This window comes from Syngnathoides biaculeatus, chromosome 21 (genome assembly GCF_019802595.1).
Source record: "Syngnathoides biaculeatus isolate LvHL_M chromosome 21, ASM1980259v1, whole genome shotgun sequence".
Taxonomy (NCBI): domain Eukaryota; kingdom Metazoa; phylum Chordata; class Actinopteri; order Syngnathiformes; family Syngnathidae; genus Syngnathoides; species Syngnathoides biaculeatus.
In genome coordinates, this window is record NC_084660.1 from 2,714,635 (window position 1) to 2,736,162 (window position 21,528).

Here is a 21,528-nt window from a genome sequence, read left to right on the forward strand (position 1 = left end):
CCCCAACGCGGGGTCGTTGTAACGGATTTCTGCGCCGAAGTCCAGCGTGGAATTTCCCGCGGCCTTCTTGCGATTCGAACGTCTCGGGAAGGATTTGGCCTGTCTTAAGTCTCACGGATGGAATCAAACAGCCTGAGCCTCGGTGGCGGAACGTGACGCCGTCAATGACGCGGGGGGCGGGGGGTTGGGTGGGTCGCCGTCTTCTTCCGATCTCTGATCCAGCAATCAATTTCCCTTTCACTGCAGGTCCTACGTGGACCTGTACTAGCTGAGCTAAAACAACACCCTTCGCAAACGCGAACGTGTTGGACTACAACCCCTGAAGCGCTTCCACTCGAACACAAGCTTTTGATTTGGGATCTGCACAGCTGATAAAGGATTTTTGCCAGTCATGCCTCACATCCCGCGGGCAGGGCGGGAACGGGAGCGATCGAAACGCAGCTCCTCCGATTATACGGTCGAGTGGTCGTGATAGTCACGGCATTTGCCTGAATTAGCTTGACAGTCGACAGCAGGGAGAAAGCGGCACTTTTTCCCGCTGTATCGATCGGCGTGCATCTTTTAAATATCATAAGCAGCAGAGGCAAGCGCGCGTTCCTTTTTTGTGCGCATTCTTTAAGCCACAAATCTCAAAGACAAAGACGCGAGTAACGAATTTTGCCTCCCGTTTTGCGTTTGAGGCGGCGGTACCGACGGCCACGCCGCTTGATCGACGGTCTTCTTCCGCCCCTTTCGGTCGTCTCCCCACGCGCCTTGCACCTGTGTCCCCCCCCCCCCCCCATCGGGCGGTGGGCTTTGATTGGCCTGCGCCACGTTGGAAGGACGTGGGAGGGGGGCGGGGGCACAGTTGCCTGCATCTGACGGGGATGCCGCCTGTGTAGCCGGAAAGAAAACCTTTACGTCCTCTTGAATAGTGTCTAGACCGGATAAAAGCACAGACCAAGGAAGGAGAAATGGCGAGAAGAGATGCAAGATGCACGCCTGTGGGGAAAAAAAAAAAAAAGGAGGTTGAAGAGGCAGCATGCGGAAACGCACGGCCGCCCTCGCCAAGCGGAGCTCCTCCGTTGCAGTCAACCAGCTGCAGCCAGAGCTTCCTGACTTTGCATCCGCGCCCCCGTGTTCAGGGATCCCTCACTTTATCCTGGAGCTTGAAGCTGGTCCGAGTCCCCGAGGTAAATCCCAGGCCGCCCCGCCCCCCTCCCCGGCTTAAAAGCGACAGAAGGACGCCGGGACATTGAGCCTCCCGCCTCCCTCCTCGCGACGGTCTGCGCGAGACAAAGGGGATGGCAGCGTGGCGGAGCGAGCAGGGGAGGGGCGGGGAAATGACCCTCATACACCCCCAACCTGAGAAAATGTCAGTTCAGAGTCACGCGTTGGAACAACTGCCAAACTCATGATGCGGCTGTCAATACGTGCCGAAGGTGGAAGCCATCGCTTCAATTTTCAGCTCCACGACGTCGATCAGAAATGAAAATGACTGCTTGGGTACTGCTCGGTGCTCCTCTCCAAAGTGGCAAGCAGCCAGCACACAAAGATGGATCAACGTGCCAGCCAAATACCTTTCACGCTGGCGACGGATTCTCGCCGTCGCGATCGATCAGTGAAATGCTCACAAATACGGGGGAAAGGTCCCCATCGCAGCTTATAATCACACTGAAATTGATTTCTGATATGCTTACAAATGTGAAATAAGTGAGCCGCGTTTCGTTTAGATGAAGAAAGAGTGAAGGGCAACAAAAGACTGCTGACCAGAGTACAGCAAAGGGGAGGAATTACTAAAGCTCATTTGAACGCGTTTTCCTCTTTCACTGCCTCTGCAAAGCAATTATGCGCTTAATGCTGCGTATCACATATTTACTCGACGCGATTAATTGAGCACTTGAAAAATATAATCATGTCTGAGCATGAATCGGAACTAAAATGACGACCGCAACCTCGACTACTAGTAACGTGAACGGAATGGCTAAAGGGTAAAACTCTTCGCCCCCCCATCCGCCGGGCCTTGACCCCTTCGTACAACCACGTGCACGTTTTCCCTCCTTCGGCATGGTCAGTTGATTACCCCCCCCCCCGCCCCGCTCCCCGGGATCAAATAAAATCGCGTGCAACGAGTACTTGAGCCAGACAAACTCTCGACGGTCCATCCCTTGCGGCAGGGTCGGGGTGAGGAGGGACCAGGGAATCCCTCGCTTCTCGCACGTCCCCCGGCAACTTTCTAGCAATCCGACCCTGGCGACAGCAGAGCGGGCCGTGCTAATCGCCAATGACTTGGATCCCGTCTGCCACTGGCTCGACACCTCCGGGAGAGTTTGCGATGCGCAGCTTACGATTCGAGTCCAAGGAAAGAGAATCCCAAGTGCTCAAGTGAGGACAAACGTGGTTATCGTCAGAAGCGGCACGCTGACGCCCTGCTTGATTTTTTTTTTTTTTTTTTTTGGAGATGGTTCCAAATTTGAAATGAGCCGTGACGCGCGCTGAAAAGCCTTTCCTGAAGCTTTTGTTTGAGTTTACAAGTAAAGCACAGGAACTAGATGCCCGCTTTTAGACCCTCTGGGGACTCGGGTCCGCCGTTTGGGGAAAAAAAGAAATCAATAACAACACTTCTCGGGGTCTCCGCGGAACACATCCTATGCAATCGCTTTCCAGATGATTCCAACGTTGGACGATTCTTAACTGACAGGAGCTAATTATCAAGGACTCGAGGCTGACGACTTCGAATCGGTACTCGGTGCCTGGAGGTGGTTTTTTTTTGGTTTTTTTTTTACCCCCAGGGCTTTGTGTGTTGCGGAGGTGCAGGTGAGAAGGCATCGATTGCATGCCAATTAGGCTGTCAGAGAGTCAACGAGCCGAGCGAGGGAGACGCGACGAACGCGAGGGCACTAAACAATTTGTGCGCATTTGAAGGAAGACGTTCCACATTCCCCGCCGCATTCGGGATTCTTCTGGCGCTCACGCGGAATACTAACAACATTCGGGGACGGCGGTGAGCAATGAAATGCTTTGCCGTTTGGCTCGCGCCTGCCATTTTCTCTTCCGTTTACCACCGGCGGTGCTTCTTGGGCGTTTTGCGAAAACGACAGCGGCCTCAAAGGCGTTCATGAGAAGTCGGCCACGTCTGCTTGCGTTTATTTGCGCATTCAGTCAAACGTGTTGCGCGGGGACATTCAGTCCCAGACCCGTTCATTGGGCCAATTTGCCCCGCGCCAGCATTCACTTCAAGGCACCTTGAGAACGTTGCGTCACAACCACATCGCAGTTCCGAGACGCTAAAGGGCCGCCACAGAACCGCAGAAGGTTTTCAATGGCCTCGAGAGGCCTTCACTTGATTCTGATCCCCAAAATCGGCCGCCGTGTTTACGCGGGACCCTCGTCTCGGTCGTCCAGGCCTCATTTCATTCCGTTTCGTTTTGCGGTTTTATTTCGGCGGCCTTCGGTCATATTTGTCACCGTCCACTAAAAGTGCGCTTTTAAAACGCTCGGCCAAATTCCGTCTTGACTTTCAAGGAGTTTGTGCCCTCCCCTTCGCAGCTTCCCTGGTGGATCAATACATTTCAAGCACGGCCATGTGTTTGTTCCCGCTGCTTTTCGCTTATTTGTCAGCCCAGCACACGCCGGTCGGTCCTTTATTACTGCTTCGTCCGTGGAGGGGGATTTTCATGGGGGGGGGGGGGGGGGGGGCAAGTTTCCGAGTCTCCGCGTGATGAAAAATTTGCCACGTTCGGATTTGGCCTCCCCCAAAGCCCCTTCCGAGCCTCACCTAAGGATTGCACGAGGTATTCAGTGGCCTGTCGCAGCCCAACAGGCTCGCAGGTCTCAGCCTTCTTGGCCTGGTTCTCCTGAGATCCGAATGAGGAACCCGCGCCCAAGTCAATCTGCCTTCCCCGCACTTTCCCGGGATGACTTCCGCTCGTCATATGCGAGGCTCCAACTCTCCCTCCTTCAATTTCAGTTGGGAGCCGAAGTCACAGTCGATTGGGCCGTTTTTCCACTTTGTAGTCACAAGTCGGAAAGTGCAGGTGGGTTGGGCTAGCGATAGGGCTGTTAATTAAAATGAGCGCAAAGGAAATGTCTTGTTAAAAGTACTTCTTTTTTTTTTTTTTTTCCCCCCCCATATGTCCACGCAAACTCAATTATGCAACAAAAGACAATATCCGGGCCACAGTTGTTCAAAGGCCCAATTGGATCCGTCCGGCGTCCCGTGGACACTTTCTCCACTGGCGTCTACGTGACTGAGGGCGTAAATGGATTTGGATGGCAACATCATCAAACTTCAACCCAGAAGAGCCTTCACCTCCAGGAGGAGCGTCTTTGTTTTACGGGGTTTTTTTTTTTGGTTTGTTTTTTAAGACATCTGCTTTTCCGAACTCGATTGTCAACGCTGACGTCCGAGACTGCAGTACGGTCCAACTAAATGAGACGGCGGCCGTGTAATGCCGAGCTTTACGTGGTTTTACTCGAAGGTTGTGAATGCATCTTCCCGTCCTCTTCTAGCTTCCCAGCATGGCCGTTTGTCTCGCCGTGATTCGGCTCTTCCGACTGCGGCCCTGCCACGGCTTGGCTAAATAATGAATTTGTTTGAAGCGAGAGCGTCCGCTTCCAGCTAGCTGGCAGGCTGCATCTGTTTTCGTGTGAAATGAACAAAAATGATTTCCTGTGCCTCAGCAATTAGTGACCCTTGGAGGCTGCGGCACTATCATTGTCTTTGAGATGGGCCACTAAAACAGAAACATCAGCTCCTTTTGCTCGCTTCCAAACCATTGTTTAGCAAAACAATTGGAAAGCAGAAGACGTGCGGGCTTCCTAAACGCTCCCTACCCGGAGGAAAGCACTTATTATGTAACCATTGGAGGTGTTCAAGCTTCATTTATGGCAATGACCAATGGGGTCCCTCAAGGGCTAGTTCTTGGACCCCCTCCTGTTGAGCCTGGAGATGCTACCCTTGGTGTCAAATTCCTCACACCTCAGGTGACGCACAGTTACTGTATAGTGCCGCTCAATGGAGGTGTTGTGTCAGTGTCTAGAACAGATGTAAATATAAATATGACTGGAGCAGGCAAACATTTTCTTCAACTACAACAAAAGCGAGATAACTCTTATGGGCAACAAAGAAAAGAGGATTGCTATTCGCAAATGGCTGGACTGAGGATCAAAAGCTCGATGTTCTGACCTGACTTTCAACATCCATCCTCCTTATCCTCACGAGTGTCACGGGAGTGCTCCAGCCTATCCCAGCAGGGATAGGGATCTGGCACCCTCAACTGGTTGCCGGCCCTATCACACCTTGGGACAATTTAGTGCCTTTGACGAATGAATGCATGTTTTCTGGATGTGGGAGGAAAACTGAGTGCCCGGAGAAAAAGCCAAGCAGGCACGGGGAGAAGGTGCAAACTCCCCACAGGCAGGGCGGGGATTTGAACCCCGGTCCTCGGAACTGTGAGGCCAAACGCTCCAACGTGAATACAGATTCACGTCAAACGGTGGAGTGGAGAATCCAAAGGGAAAATGGTGGAGCAGCCTTTCGCTATTTTGATGCCCGCAAAAAAAGGTAAAAAGTCAGGTCAACCCCAAGTGCGATTAACAACTTGGAAAAACTTTTGTCTCACTCTTTTTAGGAGTATTTCCATTCCCCCCCCCCCGTCATATTTCTTGCATTGCACTGTACTCTGTTTTAACTGCACTTTACTTCTCCGGGGTAAATGTTGATTTTCTTGGTTTTTAAGAGACCCGTGACAGATGGGGCCCCGTTTCCTGCGTTTGGCTTGACGCTCCCTCAGCTGTTAGTCCCTCGTTGGCAAAAAATAAACGTCCATGAAGCTTCCTTTTTTGTTTGGTCTGAGTAAGACAACAGTCACTGTTAGCACCAGCATATGTTTGTCAATAGTGGAGTCATGCGTTGGGCCGGGTAATGGGATTTATTTAGACAGTAACAGCTCTTCGATCAACGTCAGTGACGAATTGTCAGTCCGAAGCGCGACGAACACTCCCCTGCGAGAGCGATGACGAGCGCTTTTGCTTTTTGTTCAGACGACGACAAATCACGTCCGCCGCGCTGAACGTCGGCAGTCGTGTCACAGGAAGCTCGTCTGTTACGTCTTCCTTTTCGGCCAAAGCGAGCATTGTTAAACACGTCAGTCGAACCCGAGCCCGCTCCTGTTGCCTGGCAACCTCGACGGGGCTGTTCACGAATGCAAAAAGAGCAAGACATCACGTTTTTAAAGGTCGGGTTTTGGCAGACTTTTAGACATTCCTCTAAACTTGTCGTCATCACAAAATGAATGACATCACTGGTGCTGACTTTTGGGATGCACACTACGGTCAATGTTTTTCTTCGCCTGCAGGTTCTTCACAGGGTCACAGTTCACAATGATCAATGACATCCCCCTGGTGAGAACCTGGCATAGAGAGTGGTTGGGATAACTAAAGTTTGGGAAGGGATCCTTGGTGAACGTCTGGGTCCCTTCCAGGGTGACCAAGCAGCCGCGGATGCCGGATTGACAAATTCCATCACGCAGTACGGCGCTGTACGACGATACTTCAAACGGCATGAGAGGGGCCACCCCTGCGGGAAATTGCTTCTCGCCCCTCCGACTCCGACCTCATCCCGGTCAGTCAGTCTTCCGGCAATAGCAGCCGGCCGGGGGAAGAACGGAACGGCGACTTGGTGGGACGGGGGCACGCGTCCGCCGGGCCAGCGGACAGTTGCTCAAACGGGTGTGCGTCCGTTGACACGGTGCCGTCCAAGCGCTGATGAATGAGATTTCACAAGACGCCAAGTTCAAGCGCATTTTGATACATGTGGCCGGGACCCACGGAATACAATCTTGGACATGAATGACCGACTTTCATGTGAAGGCTGCGCTTTCTGATAGAGCCGTCTGAAGCCCCGCCCCCCCCCCCCCCACCCCCTCACCATTAATCAACGAGCAGGCTCCATGCCGTGCTTTTGGTGAAATACATAGACAAACCTAGATCACAGCCGTTCATCACAAACAATCTTTTTCTGCCCGAGAGCGGCGGCAAACCCAATTCTATCACCCTGAATAGACTGCCAGACAAAATGCTCCCTGCGTAGTAACCATGGAAACAGCACTGTGCATGACTTCCACCCTACCGACGCAAGTGCATTGTCTCTCGTGTGATGGAAGCCCTGGCATTCTGTTAGATTCGATACTCTTGGGGAGAATGACAGAAGGGGTCAGAAAGTACTTTGCAAATTTTGCTTTTACCTTTTACAACACGATCGTCACGTTATTATTTTGCTTTAGTGTTGTGTGAATAATAATAATAATAATAATAATATTCATAGCATGTGTAAAATAGTTGGAAATTGGTTCCAGGTAAAACTGCCACCCTTTGCGGTTCGGTCGCATTCGACCGTCATCGTCCGCTCTCGCCCGCTCAGCGTCGCCACGGAGTCCAGCTCGTGATGGGACGGAAGCGCCCGCAGTCTGCACGGCAGGTACCCGCAAGCGGGCAAAACCGCACGCTGGACTGGGCGACATCTTGTTCCCGCAAAGAATCTGGGTGACATTCGTCAGCCTGTGCAATGATACGCGAACGAGGCCGACTTACTAGGCTGAGAGGGTTTTGGCGTGTGGGTGGAAAAGAGGAGGTTTTGCTCTCTGGCGGATCACTCCGCCAATCGTCGAGCCCGCTTGCAAGTCGGGGCTATTTACATCCCGGGCAGTGATTTTTCGGCTATATTTGATTCTTGCCGTCACGATCAGCAGGACGTCGGCTTTCCGCCGGTGGCCATCTTTGTATTTGAAAGCAAAATCAGTCTCCGTCGGATCGGCGGGTTTCGGCGTGACAGGGCCTCTGCGCTGAGGTCTGAAAAATATATGAGCCACTTCCTTTTATGACTTTGAATCACAGTATTTTCTTTCCGTGCTGAATCATTCACGCTGTGAAAGTGTGCGCTTGGATTTCCACCCGACGAGGTAAAAGCGTCGATCTGTTGATCGGCCGGTGGGAGGTTTGCATCCAGCGACTGGAATCACGTGAGGGGCAGATAAGAATCGCTTTTTCGAGATGAGGTTCCAAGGTCAGCGCAGGTCAACCCCACGTCAAAACGTCATCGCCGGGCGTTTACCTAAACCTCGTCATATGGCGTTGCGTTGCCGTGACGGTTTCGAAGGGGAGAGAGACTCGGCCGCCGTCAGAATTCCATGTGACAACGCGGACGTGTGTCGCAAACGTGGGGATTTAGAATCAGAAGCATCATTATTCTGCCAAGTGGGTCAAAAACACAGACGGACGTTCGCTCGAGTCTGACAGACACGTCGAGTACGGCGACCGACAGTCAACTGTCGGCGAATACTTTTGAGACGGAGGCGTTGCGATAGCGGTCACGGATCAATCAAGGTCGCTGGTGTCCCATTTCTGATCCAAAGCGTGGCCCGATTTGGTTTGTTATGCTCCACTAAGCGATAAATGAGACCCAGGGTGATTCCCAAGATGCAATGCAAAAACAAACAAAAATAACCTCGACGCAAAAACTCCCCGGGTGGCTCCGGTGAGCCGCCTTGTATCCACTCCTCTGCCGACAGACAAACAGCGTCGAACTTTACTCAAGGGCGCCCGGACCTTGAATCGCTCTCCGGGTCAATCGCCTTTGATCGGGGCTAAATATTAGCATTCATCTGGGTTTGCCTTTGTCCTCGTTAAAAATATAGCTCACCTCGGCCCGATGCGTCACCTCACATATGACCACTTGGGCAAAATGCTCATCTTGGCGACACGTGAACTCCGCGTAAGGAGACATCGTGTGCTCGTGTGATTGCGCGTGAAGTTTCTGCCATGTTTCAGCGTGCCCTGTCGCGAGGGCCAACGGCTCCACGCACCGAAAGCGCTCAGGCACTCCGACGGACAAACACCGTCCGGCGACCCTCGCGCTGTGCCGGCGGGGGCCCTCGGAGGGGATCGGATCCCAGCGGGGTTGGGAGGGCGAACGGGAAGAAGCGCCATGATGGAGAGAGAACCCGTTTGCGTCTTGCTGCTAATTGGGCTTCACCTTAATAAGGTTGTGCCATATTTGACTCACCTCCCCCCACCCCCCCACGCCCATACGCAGTCGCCAACTGTTGTTTGAAAGCCGCTAACGAAAGAAAAATACACACAATTACGATCGCGTCGTCTTTATCCTCTGCATCGACGGGCTCATGTTGGTGCCACGCAAATGAGCTGGGAGCAGTGATGAAACGTCGTTAGCGACACCATCTGAGGTTCGACGCAGGAGATGCCCCGCGACAATTTCATAAATTGGCTAAAAATCGCTGCAGTCAGGCAGTGCTCTGAGAATTGAAATGGGATTCACAGCACGTCAAACTGTGGATCCGTCTGTGTCTTCGCTGGCAACAAAGCAAAGTTGTCGGCTGTTTTGAATGAGAAGACGAAGATGAAGATGTGGCAAAAAAAAAAGACAAAAAAAGTCAGACGAGAAGGGAGGCGAGGCTGCTCGTTGTCGCTCGGCTTCACAAATTCAATCATTTCAACACACTGACGAGAATATTGGCAGTGAAAATAAGCAAAAGCTAAGTCACCTTTGCGCGTTTCAAAAAAAGTGGGAACAGTCCGACGCGGATGTCAACACGCAAAGAATGTGGACTGATTGGCAACGTCACCGTTTTTGCTTTTCATCTGGGCCGTATTCAACGCTTGGTTTAATACCGCCGTCCGACTTCCAAGGTGCTCATCCTCACAAGGGTGCAAAAGCCCATCCCGGGTAACTTCGGGCGGGAGCGAACGGGGGTCTACACCCTGAACTGGGTCGCAGGTGCACACGTCGACACCGTTTCAAAGTCTTTCCCGCCTGGCGAAAATATTCGTCGCTGGCATTAATCGATTTCGATTTGATCGTAGGGTGAAACTATTTTGTCGCCGCGTTACTCTTGAACTGGGCAGGACGAGTACACACGTACAGTATTCATTTGCGCACAGCTTCCCGTTCGGGTAGCTGGAATATGTTGTGAATTGCTGCTTTGTGGCTCCCCACCAAATGCACTCATTCGCTCCTCTTCCATCGCTCGGTGTGGCTTGTAGAGGATGACAACTCGATTTGAATGACCAATCTCGTCACTGCGCAGCGGGATCATGAATAATCTTGTCAAGCGCATGAGGTTTTTCCCCAAATGCCCCAAAAATGTCTGCTGGCGTGTCCTTTTTCTTTCGGCTTGTCCCGTTAGGGGTGGCCACAGCGTGTCACCTTCTTCCATCTCAGCCTGTCCGCTGTCCACGGTCCTCATGTCCTCCCTCACCACATCCGTCAACCTTTTCTTTGGTCTTCCTCCCTTTCGCTCTTCTGCCTGGCAGCCCCGTCCTCGGACTCTCTCGCCTCTGGACATGTCCAAACCATCAACCTCAGCGTCTTCATTTCTGCTTCCTGTCGTTTCTATCCAGCAAACGACGTCTAACCGTATAGCAAGTGAGCGCACCGTCGATGCTTCCTGTTTGGACGTGAACTCCTTTTCTCCCGGTGGACTTTGAAGGGTTTTGCAATGTCACAGGACTTCAGCCGTTGCGCCACACCACCAAAAGCATGGCTGGCCTCACACCGAACGTTGCTTGTCAGACCCTTAGCACCAGCAGGTGCCGAGCTCTCCAATAATGAGGTCCCAGTCCGCTCGGTCCCCAAACGTCGACATGGTCACAAAACAAAAGCACATTTGCGTGTGCAGCATGTATTTGCGGAATAACGACGGGCTCTTTTCTTTCTCCCAAAAGAACGCTGGGGCTGTTTTACGAAGCACTTTTATGCAAGATAAAGATGAGCATTTGCTTTTAGTAGCAAAAGCAGGAGTTGCTTGTCTCCCCCCCCCCCCCCCCCCATTTTCAAATTCTTTCATTGGTTCAAGCCAATGGCCACCTTATGAATGACGTCGCCTTGAGGCACCTTGAACGTCTCTTCGAGGTCTGAGAATCAAACCCGATGGCGTGGCTCTCGAGGTCGTCAGGTTGCATTCACGCCACGTTCTCGTTTCGGACTTTTCTACCTCCTTTTCTGTAAGACGCGCTTCTTCCTTTTTGAAGAGAACGTAATCCCTTGTCTGAGGTCAGCGGTCCTTCGGCGTCGGTGCACCGAAAATGAGGGACGCACCCTCGGGTGTCACCCGACGCTCTCCCGATCTCCGCCGGAACGTTTCTGTGCGTGCCTGTGTGATCGTTCGTATTCCGGACTCCCTTCCCTTCATGGCTGCGGACGACGTGCGCCGTCTCTCCGCCGCTCGTCCTCCTCGACTCTCAGCTAAGATCTCGATCAGCCGCGATTCATCCGAGATGGAATCTGATTGCACGTCTGCACGTCCCGTGTCTAATCATTGAAAGGTTGACAATCTATGCCGCATACGTCTTCCTATTCGCAGCCCCGGTCCCCGCTGACTTTTGAAATCATTATTTCTCCGGTCGGCGCCGCAGAACGGGGCCCCGTGTATAATTCAGAAAAGGGGTACAGCGTGAAATCGACCGAAAGTGAAGACGGAGGGAGAAAATATGGCACAACAACGGCCACCGTAGTCTTCCGCTGTCGAGTCCGTGACAATAAGCCCCCGTTGGTGGCAAAACCGAAGCGTTTTCTTTGAACCCATTTTTGCAAAAGCGTTTTTTGGCCGTCTTCCCGCCCTCGCCCGGCTTCTCCTTCTCGGAGGCTTCTGGCCAAAGTCGGACCGCCGCGAGATTTCACGACGACCACCTGACCCGACGTTCTTTTTTTCGAGAGCGAGCTTGATGTGGCCTCACTTCCGGCGAGAGTTGGCCATTTGTACGACTGAAGCAGTACGCACGGGGTCAACTCCAGATGAGTCATTATCTGGCCAATAGTCTTTGTGTAATATTTCGACTCGTCAAAGCAATTGACAAACTCGTGCGATCCCAAATCTCCCAACCCAAAAATGTTGCTGACAGACAAAAGAAAGACAACTGGGCCGGAATCACACCAAAGATGGAAAACATTTCGTTGCGTCAACGCTCTCGCGACACGTATTGATAATGTGGCCGTTAGCAGGACGCACATGAATCGTGTTGCAGGCGGAACAGATTGCGAAAGGGTGCCTCCCATCTTCCTCTTACGTTTGCAATTCCTTTCACTCCATCTCCTCCTCCCTCCCTCCCTCCCTCCCTCCCTCCTTCCACCCTCCCTCGACACACACAGCACTCTTCCTGACAGTCGTCGCTTGTGTTTTGAAACCCCGAGACTGTGTTCACCTCGCAGACCCCCCCCCCCAGCCCCCCCCCCCCCTTCTACCTTTCGCCGGGATTCTTGCCCCGCTCGCTCAGTGCGGAGGAGCCGCCCGCAATCCAGCCATCGCGTCGGGGACTGAGCTGACCGGAGGAGAGGAGTGCAGGCAGGAAAAGAAAGAAGGAGGGAAGGACACTCGCCGCTGCAGCTTTTGATTCGATTAGCATGAATTTCACAGCAAATGCAGCAGTCTAGCGGAGCTCCAGCGAGACAAACGCCAGCTTCCAGCTTTCGTCTGGAGCGCTCGAGCTGCGGGAGGGCAAAACCAGCAGCAGAAGCGTGCTAATTATTCCCTCGGCATGTGGAAGGACAGCGCTTGGTCGCACGATTCTGGATGGGGCAACTTCTCCCGTGACGGTTTACCCGCGTTCTTTTCTCGCCATTGGCCAGCGTTCCGTTCCAAATATTGATTGATTTCAAGCCGGGTGAAAAGGACGCCACTCGGAGGGACCCCAGCTCTTCTTCTCCACCTCTGACCGCTTCCGATCTCGGCTCGGCGTCTGGATTCGTGCTCCTCTCGCCGTCGCTGCCGCTACATTTTTCCACCGGCAGACAAAAGTTCCAAAGGGATGGCTGGAGTGTTGCACCTCATTGTGTCGGCTCCACAAAGCAGCATCCGACAATGAACTCAATGTAGAAGGGAAGGATATAAAATGGAGTCTCTCGTTTAAATTGGGGAGGATATTTGCGTTTTTTTGGATATCAATTCAAGACTGTCTGGGGATATGAAGCTTCAGGAAGGATTTTTTTGGTCCAAGGATTTTTGAGTCAAGGATCTTTTCATTTGGTGGCTTTTGCTTTTTCGTGTTTTTTTTTTTTTTTGGGGGGGGGAAATTTCCCTCCCTCCCCGGGCTTCAGAGCAGGAGATGGTGGGCTCCGGATGCCACTGAGATGTTCTTTCCTTGTTTGTGTCATATACGAGGGAGGGGCCTCCTTTTGCTCTCAGGCCCCGCCCTCGAGGAGCAGGAGGCGGAAATGGAGCTCGTCGGAGGGCTCCCGCCGACGTCCAGGCCCGGGGCGGCTTCGCCCGGAGTCTGGGCCAGTCCGGCCTTCCTGTTCAGGCTGGCGTTCTCGCTGGCCCTGCTGGTGTTCCCGTGCCCGGCCGTGGCCGCCAGAGTCTCGTCCTCCCTTAGCACCACCCATCACGTCCACCACTTCCACAACAAGCACGGCACTGTGCCCATTGCTATCAACCGGATGCCCTTTTTGACACGCGGGGGCCATGGTAAGATCATCCCCTTTTTTTTTTTTTGTTGGTTTGCTTTTGTGCGGCTGAGCGCGGTCAGACTGCCACGCGCATGCGGACATTGGCCTCTGAACGTTGTGGATTTACTGGGTCAGCCAGAGTTAATTGCCTCCAAAGGGTTGACGTACGGGGGCAACGGGTTCTAAGTTGCGTACTGAAGTCCAGGCAATTAGTTCTATTGATCTGTGTTATTTCCGCAAATGCCGAGACGAGGCCCGGCCGTCTGCCTCGGTTGCCGATAGGCTAACGTGACCTTTGTTTCTTTTCTTTTCTTTTGTTTTGTTTTGTTTTTGTACGCAATCCAATGAGTTCAAGAGCCACGCGCTGTGGAAATATGATGACAAACTGAGGTTTCCATTTGCTCAACAAGGAACTGTCCGTCTTGATCCCTGCAGACGGCAGGTTCCATGAGTCTTTCCGGAATATTTGTCACCGCGCCGGCCAAGAACCGTACATTAATGGTGGTTATTATTATTGGCCATCTTCACGCTCATGTCAGCGGGCCGGAATCATCATCAATCAGTTGGCTGTCACGCGAGGTGTTGGTGCAGTGAGACGAGAGCACGACCGGGGCCCTCCGTGGTCAATTGGCAGGCGTCGAGCTCCCAGAGGCATTTGCTGCGTGCCGCATCCTATTTCTGGTCCTCATATTCTACACCAGTCGGCCGGCGGTGCGACGGCGCACACAAATGAGGCTGCTACTCGACGGGTGGAAGTGTTGCACCGTCGCGGCTTTGTCATGTATGTTGGCGCTTAAGCATCATTCTTCCGCCGACATTGCTTTTATCGTTGGAGCGTGCATCTCGTGGGCTGTTTTTAGCGATTTCAACGCACTTAAGCGACACTGGAATGTTCTCTCTGCGCCGGACGCGCCACTTTCAGAGGGCCCCTCCCCCGTCGCGACGCTTTTTTGGCTACTGTCTCAAGTCATCTGGAATGTCATCGAGAATACAGTTCCAACACTCGTGGCGTCGTCAGCAATCAGCGCTGACGTGCGTCCTACTCAGTCAGTTTCCCACAAGAATACGGTTCCGTGTAAGCAAAACTGTATCCCATGATTGTGTCATTGCCGTTGACCCGCATCGCTTTGCCGATTACAGCTACTTGAAAAGTCTTGACCACTAAAGTGGCATTCCTGGGAGTCCACCCACCCCACCAGCACTCAGACACACACAATGCTCCTCAATCGGTGTCAATTATAAGCCTCGCTGTATGGCAACATCGAGTGGCATTCGGGTCTACCATGAGGTTGTGATGAGTGCGTTTCTGTTGCCTTGGTGATCTCTGCATCCTAATACCAAATAAAAACATTGCCAGGGTTTTGGAACTTGCTTTCGATGGGCCGCTGGCAAGAAATTGTTTGTTTGTACTTCAGCACGGTTCTTCACATGTCAACACTCACGACGAGGCCCTCATTTCCGATTCTCAATCGGAAGAAAGCAAGTTTGCCGCGTTAAGGTTAGCCGCCTTGAATGCCACGATGCGTCATACGAAAGAGATTTAAAAAAAAAAAAAAGCTCATTTGGATACAGGAACTCTTCGATGTGTTCCAAGCAAAATCACTTTGTCCTTGGTACCGGACAACATCAGGGACCCTTTAGCCATTCGAATTGGCACCAATTTAACATTATTTACCGACGACCTTTACCGTCCTCTGTTTTCATCAAAAATCTATTCCGGTCCATTCAGAACGGAGGACAAACTGAGGCAAACCAAAATGAGCACATGGAAAAAAATAAATAAACAAACGGGAACGGGGACTCTGATAACTGTCATCACGGCATAAAGGCACCGTTTCTCACGTCAGATTTTGTAATGGAATAAACGACAAACCCAAACAGCAAACGCAACTGTGAACTCAGCCTGCTTCGACATGTTATTTGTACGGCGTTGGCGGTGACGGGCACGCTGCCGCAATCACGGTCACGCGTTTCCATGCTCTCAAGGTAAAGCGTTCGCGCCAATGAGCTAAAACGCCAGAGTTCAGGATGCTGCGTGCTCTCAACTGTCCCTCTGCAGGTGTTTATATTTGGATTGCTCTGCTCCGCCTTTGTTTGCCCACTTTTGACGCATTGATTGCCGCGTCCCGGTCCGCCGCATTTCAGAGAACAGTTTCGGCTTGTGGTTTGCTGAGGGTGACCGTGCGTGAATACTGATGATGTCAGCTGCGATCCCGGTCTCTAAAGTTTAAAAGGATAAAGTCAGCGGCACTCTCATTCAACGTTTGCGACCGCCAAATCCAAAATGGTCCTCAATCGCCGTGTTTACAGCGCGAGTGACGAGCTGCTTGATTTGCTCATCGGCGCTTTATCTCGCAGCTGCAGCGCGTTTGCGCGCGTGCGGACGTTGGGCCGTCCGTCTGCTTTTCAAGTCAAGTCACAGCCCCGAGTCTTTTGCAGGACTCCATCGGTATTCATGATTGCGGGCACCGCACAAGGTGCAAGGGCAACACGAGCCAGTGTGCGGACACCTGCGCGTTCATTAGTAGCCTCAGGAGTCCTGGACAGTTCAGTCCGGACGCTTCGCTAGTTATTTGCACGAGTGTAGACGGTCAACAATGCCAGCCCCTCCCTCAGTAGTGTGAGGTGTCATTTGAATTTGAGTGCGTTCGGTCCGGATTCCAGTTCCTCATTTTGATTCCCGTTCCAAATGATTCTTGATTCCAATTCTGTGAGGGCGCTGGGTCAAAAGAGTTTGTACGGTTTAAAACGGGTGCCCAGATTTTTTTTTTTTTTTTTTTTACCCCAAGATCTACTTTTCAAGCAGCCGGCCTCTCGCGATCTACCGACGGTCGGTTTAAAGACTAAAGGACAAAGAAACGGTAAAATCCAGCGCAAAAGTGCAAACCACCATTGAACTTGCTAGCAGCCTTAATGGGAGCATAAAAGCTTCGGTATTTTTTTCCCCACACGCCCAATTTGACTCGACTGAAGTTCCCCCGCGTCGCAGGCCGAGGCTCGGAGCACGTCAGACTTTGTACACGTCACGAAAGCCTTCTCGAGCACAATACAATCTTTTTGTAAGTGTTGCAAGAAAGGGTGCAGGTTCTTCCCCCCATTTATTCTTATTCAGGGTCGGCATCAAAACCGGGAACTGACGTATTTTAATTTGAACGATTCCAGGAGAAACGCGACGTTGGTCCCGGTTCCAGTCGCCTCGAGATTCTCGACGCGATGCCCAACCCCACCCCTCACTGACTAATAATTTCATGGGCCAATAGGTGACAGAAGCAGATGGATTCCTCCATTTGCCAAAGTGTGAAGAGGGCTGACAGCCCACCACCTGGAAGAGGCGTTGATGGTGCAAACCCGAGCATACAAACGATGACTGTGGTCAATCTCTCGTTCTTGACAAAGCATCCGCTAGACTGAGCTCGACTTCTCATCAGGTGGGAAATAAATGGAGGCGGTTGTCCCAAAGGGAAAACTTCCGCATTTGGGTTTGTTGGCCAAAGCTGCACCTTTCTGAAGATGCGCCTCAGCCCGGGTCACCTCACCTGCTGCACCGCGTGAAAGACTCGAGCCCGGGACGCACTTCGGTCTTGTTGACGACTTCAGATGGCTCTGCGATGTGTGAATTATTGACGCTCAGGGGATTCTGGAGGAGGCGGCGGCTGCGGGGGGGAGGGCTCACGCGAGACATCCGAGTGTTCATTAATAAAGTGGCATCAACCATTGCCGCGCACAAATACGGCATCTTCAACTGCAAAGTCATGAGCCGACTCATTACACAGCGGAAGGAAGGACTTCAGATACTCGGTGTTGTTTGCCCCCATTTCTTCCTACCTATTGTGCGCACACAAGCGAGGGTCATTAATCATTCATTCAAAGAAGCGGCTTCGCTCAGCTGGCCTTTCCGCTCGGCTCCGCGCAGCACTTCGTTTTATTTAAAAAAGCTTTTGCTTTGCTTCGCGTTGACATCAATTATTCACCGCAAAATGCAAATTCCTTGACGGAGCGCTCACTGCGAGCCAGACATCACAACAAGACCGCGTGTCGGGAGGCTAACCAATGGGACGGGATCGCAACGATCACTTGACTCGGTCACCGTGGCTTTTCGACAAGTTCTAATACGGGGGGTACGAAAAGCCTCTTTCAGTGGACATCCGCGCCAAGACTCCCGGGACCGGCAGATGCCGCGCCCGTCGCCTGCATTTCTCCCACCAGCGATCTTCTGTTTCCGCGTGCCGTCGCCACATCGGAGAAGACGGCAAGCGGGAAGATGACGGAGAAGATGTGCTGAGAATAAGAACGAGAAGTTGAGATTCATTCCGAGAGAGGTGATGAAGCCAAAGCTACGCTGGAAGGAGTGCACTTGAGACCCCGACTGATGTTGCCCTGACACAGTTAAATACCCTCCTCCCCCAAGGGTATTTGGACGAGGCATGCCAGTAACGGAACCGGGGGGGGTGGGGGAGTAAACCCCTGCGCGAGTCGCTACTCCACGCTCGGGGACAGCCGTGTGCCGGGCTACGGAATTTGCCCGCTACGTAGCGCAAAGCGAGGACACATTCGGCCTCACGGTGGCAAGGAATGATCTGAAGTTGAAGACGCAATTAGGCACACGCGTGGATTTCCGTTTTTTTTTTTTTGCTGTAGTCAGAGCACCGCAGAATATTCCTTTTCAAAATTATTCTTTGAGAAAAGAAGTTGGAGTTTTTAATAAGTGAGAAAAGATGCGATGCACAGCAGAGTTTGATTTCAATTTTGGATGGAGTTTTTGGGGAAGTTCCTTTGTATTCGTGTTGCAAAAGTGCAAACATTTTCCACACAGACGCAGTTGGGATTGGAAACCACCCAAAGAAGGGGACCAAAAATTGGAAACTGAACTGTCCACCCGATGGGAAATGTCACAGATCTGTTGAATCGGGTCTTTTGAGTTGTCCGAGGACAAGCTCCCAGGAAGAACACGAGTCAATATCGGCTCAGAGGGAGTCAAGTGAGAGCGATAACTCGGAGCGGCCGTAAACGAGATTGATTCCAGTGCGGTCTGAATGGCGGCGGCGCAGCGAGAGGGAGGCCGAATCCCGGACCGACTCAGATGTCAGAAGCCGGGGCGGCAAGGAAGAGGCTCATCGGGTGGCCTGGCAGTAAGGCCACAAGCTCAGCCACCCGTCTGGATCCAGGTACCTTGATCCAAATCTCACTTGGCTGAGGTCAGATTTCCTCAGAACGAGTCTGCCGAGCGGCGGAACCGCTGGAGAGCGTCGGCCTCAAATCCCGGCCCAGACTGTGTCGTGTTTGCATGCCTGTGTGGCTTTTCTCCAGGCACTTCGGTTTCCTCCCAGATCTCCAAAACACGCATTCATTGGAGACCGTAAATTGCCCCAAGGTGTTATTGCGAGTGCCCGTCTGAATGTTCCCTGCAATTGGCCGGCGACCCGTTCGGGGTGTACCCCGCCTCCCGCCCGTTGACAGCTGGGACCCTCGTGGGGATAAGCGGCTCAGAAAAAAAAAAAAAAGATGGACGGGGTTGTCTGAGTTTTGTCCAGTTCGGTTCGGTTCGGTTCGATTCGATTCGATTGCATCAACTGTTTGTTTTTTTGAACCGTGAGTGGACGGGTTAATTCCTGGAGCTCGTATGCCGCTCGCTGAGGCGGTCGACTGTTCTCTCCCTTGTCGGTCATCAGCCCCGTTTCCCCCCTTTCTGGAATGAGTGCTCTCGAGGTAATCATTTCATTTCACTGTCATAGCTCAACGCTTTTTCCTCCACAGGACTTCTAAAGACAACCCAAAGGTCAGCGCTATTGATGAGTAAGAAATAAAGTGGCTCCAGGCGCATAAGTGGAGGTTTATGGTTCGATATTGCACCGTCTTACGGTCGCTGTGTACGAGTTCAAGCACGAATGTAATGCAAGCACTGCAAGAGACCCGAGGACATGTCCTCCCCTTTTCTCGGATTTCAGGCCGTCTTGTAAATCTCTTATTGTCGTAAAGCAGGTTTAATTTTACAAGTTATTACAGATGACTGTCAATGAGTTCTCCCACAGATAATCAGGTTAAAGGTGCAGTTTTGAAACGAGCTTGCGAGAATATTTATTGCCAGGGCTCAGCTGCAAGCATCCACGTCACGGTTCTGGCTCGCAATTTGTCGTCTCCCGGCAGAACGGACGACGCGAGCGTGAATTGATGCTAGCCGGTGAAAGACGGGGTACGTTATTTCCCTCCCCGCTCGTCCTTTCCTCTCATCGCGGGGAGGTGACCTCGAGCTCGGTGACATGAAGACGCCGTCGCGCAACATTAGCCCTTCCCCCACTTTGGCTCAGATGATTTTTTTCAGTTCTTTCTTTGGAGACAAAACAATTTCTTCCCTCCTTGATTAACGTCTGCAGCGAGGGGATTGTTGTCCCCCTCGTGAAGACGACTATTCCTCGTCCTTTCAGAATGACGGGACCCTTGTTGTTTCTGAGGAAAATGAGAGCTTGCAAGACCGACACAACCGGCCAGATAACATTTCTCAAGTGGCCCGTCAAACCACGCAATTACCCGTCAACATTCGCAGTCAACTTAACGGTGAGATTATTTGCGACGCGTCCTCGCTCGACAGTGCACGGAAAACCATTCCGGGACCAAGTTGGACTTGGATTCACAGTTCAAAGGGATATTCCCAAGCGCTCCCTCCGTGCTGCGCCGGGTTTGCTCTGTCGGGGGCACCGCCGGGCCGAGCTGTGCCTCGTGCAAAGACACGGGCCGTCAGATGGCGCCTGGCTCGGCGCTGGATGTGAGGTTCGAGATGCACGTGACCGGCATGCGCAAACCTGGCGTGCGGCTGCGCGGAGCAATCGCGCTCACCTCCAAGCAATGGCAAAGGTCGAGTTTCATTTGAAAAATGCTGCCCGGGAGCAAGACGTGCCGACGGCGTTCTTCGCATCTGATTAGGTGGTGAGGCATTCTCGCCCGTGTCAACGTAAGATTGCTTTGAGGGGCTTGAGGGTGTCGCTTCTTATTTCACGGGATGCTAATACGCCAATTGAAAAGGACAGCAATGGATTCGCGGGGCATTTCCTCCGACCGCCACAAAAACAAACACTGTGACGTGAAAGCCTCTCCATTAAAAGTCTCCCTAAATGCCGTACGTCTAAACTGCTCCGCGGGAGGTGGAAGTTCGATTTCTCCATTGCATTATCGCGGCGCGCCGTACATTCATAACGCAGGCGGCGTTCGCCCGACCGGCGGCCTACGATCGGTTGCCATAGTAACCCACTCTGGAGCCAGCTGAGCAAAAAGCTGGACCCCCTCTGGTCCAGCATGTTCTACAGGAACCTAAATCGGGTTTCAATCCGTCTCAGTTCCAGAATTCATTGACCTGTGCTGATATTGAAAATATGTCTGTCGACTCGCGTTTACGATTTTAGTCAGCTGGGCTCATTCCCGACAAAAAGCGGACGGGGGGAAAACCGCAGTACTGCATTCGCCTCGTCGTGACAGCAGCAACACAGCAGTCACTGCTAATTGGCTCTCCTGAGCTCGAAACCACACCCCCCCCCCCCCCCCCCTTCGGTGGTGCTGAACCGGCCTGCGAGTCCAACCCTGAAATCAAACTGAGACAACACCTGAGTGATGATATTTATGGGATTAAAACATGCGGAGTTTGCGTGTTCTCCTCGTGCCCGCCTATGCCGGTTTCCTCCGGCCTCCCAAAAATGTGTGCTCGGCGAATTGAAGACTAAATTGCCCCGAAGGTGCGGTTGTGACTGCGAATGGTTGGATATTTGTAGGTGCCCCGCGATCGGCCGGGGGTGGCTCAAACCAACCCGTGACCCGCGTGAGGGCAAGCGCCTCGGACAGCGGACGAAAGTAAACTGCTTTCCGCGTGGCTTTTGCGTGCCATGTCCAAAGAATTGCGTCCCGTCTCCTTCGTTTCATTTTGCTTTGCATTTCTCTCTGTGTCTCTCTCGGCTTTTTATCTTTGTTCGCTGCTTCCCTCATTAAAGCCGAGCGAGTGCAATCGCAGCGCTTGCGTTGTGCTTTCCCCAACTCTTGTCCTACTTGAGCCCAGCCCAGACCGAGTGGATGGCATTGTTTTGGTTTTTTTGGGGTTTTTTTTGATT

General features: G+C 52.4%; 2 protein-coding genes across 6 annotated transcripts in view; one reads left to right on the top strand and one right to left on the bottom strand.

The window, feature by feature from the left end:
- The window catches only part of alpk1 (alpha-kinase 1), a 209,421-nt gene that overhangs the window by 139,102 nt on the left and 48,791 nt on the right, over window positions 1–21,528 (bottom strand). The window lies entirely within an intron of this gene.
- Window positions 1–21,528, top strand: part of LOC133494855 (neurexin-2-like) — a 140,766-nt gene that overhangs the window by 72,888 nt on the left and 46,350 nt on the right. For 2 of the 5 annotated variants that reach the window (XM_061809066.1, XM_061809065.1), the window contains exon 1: window positions 13,113–13,457. The exons of the other annotated variants lie outside the window; for them this stretch is intronic. In XM_061809066.1, coding sequence (XP_061665050.1) covers window positions 13,124–13,457 — 334 coding nt within the window. In that variant the 5' untranslated portion in view covers window positions 13,113–13,123. Of the gene's footprint in view, window positions 1–13,112; window positions 13,458–21,528 lie in introns of those variants that run through there. 5 annotated transcript variants of the gene reach the window in all.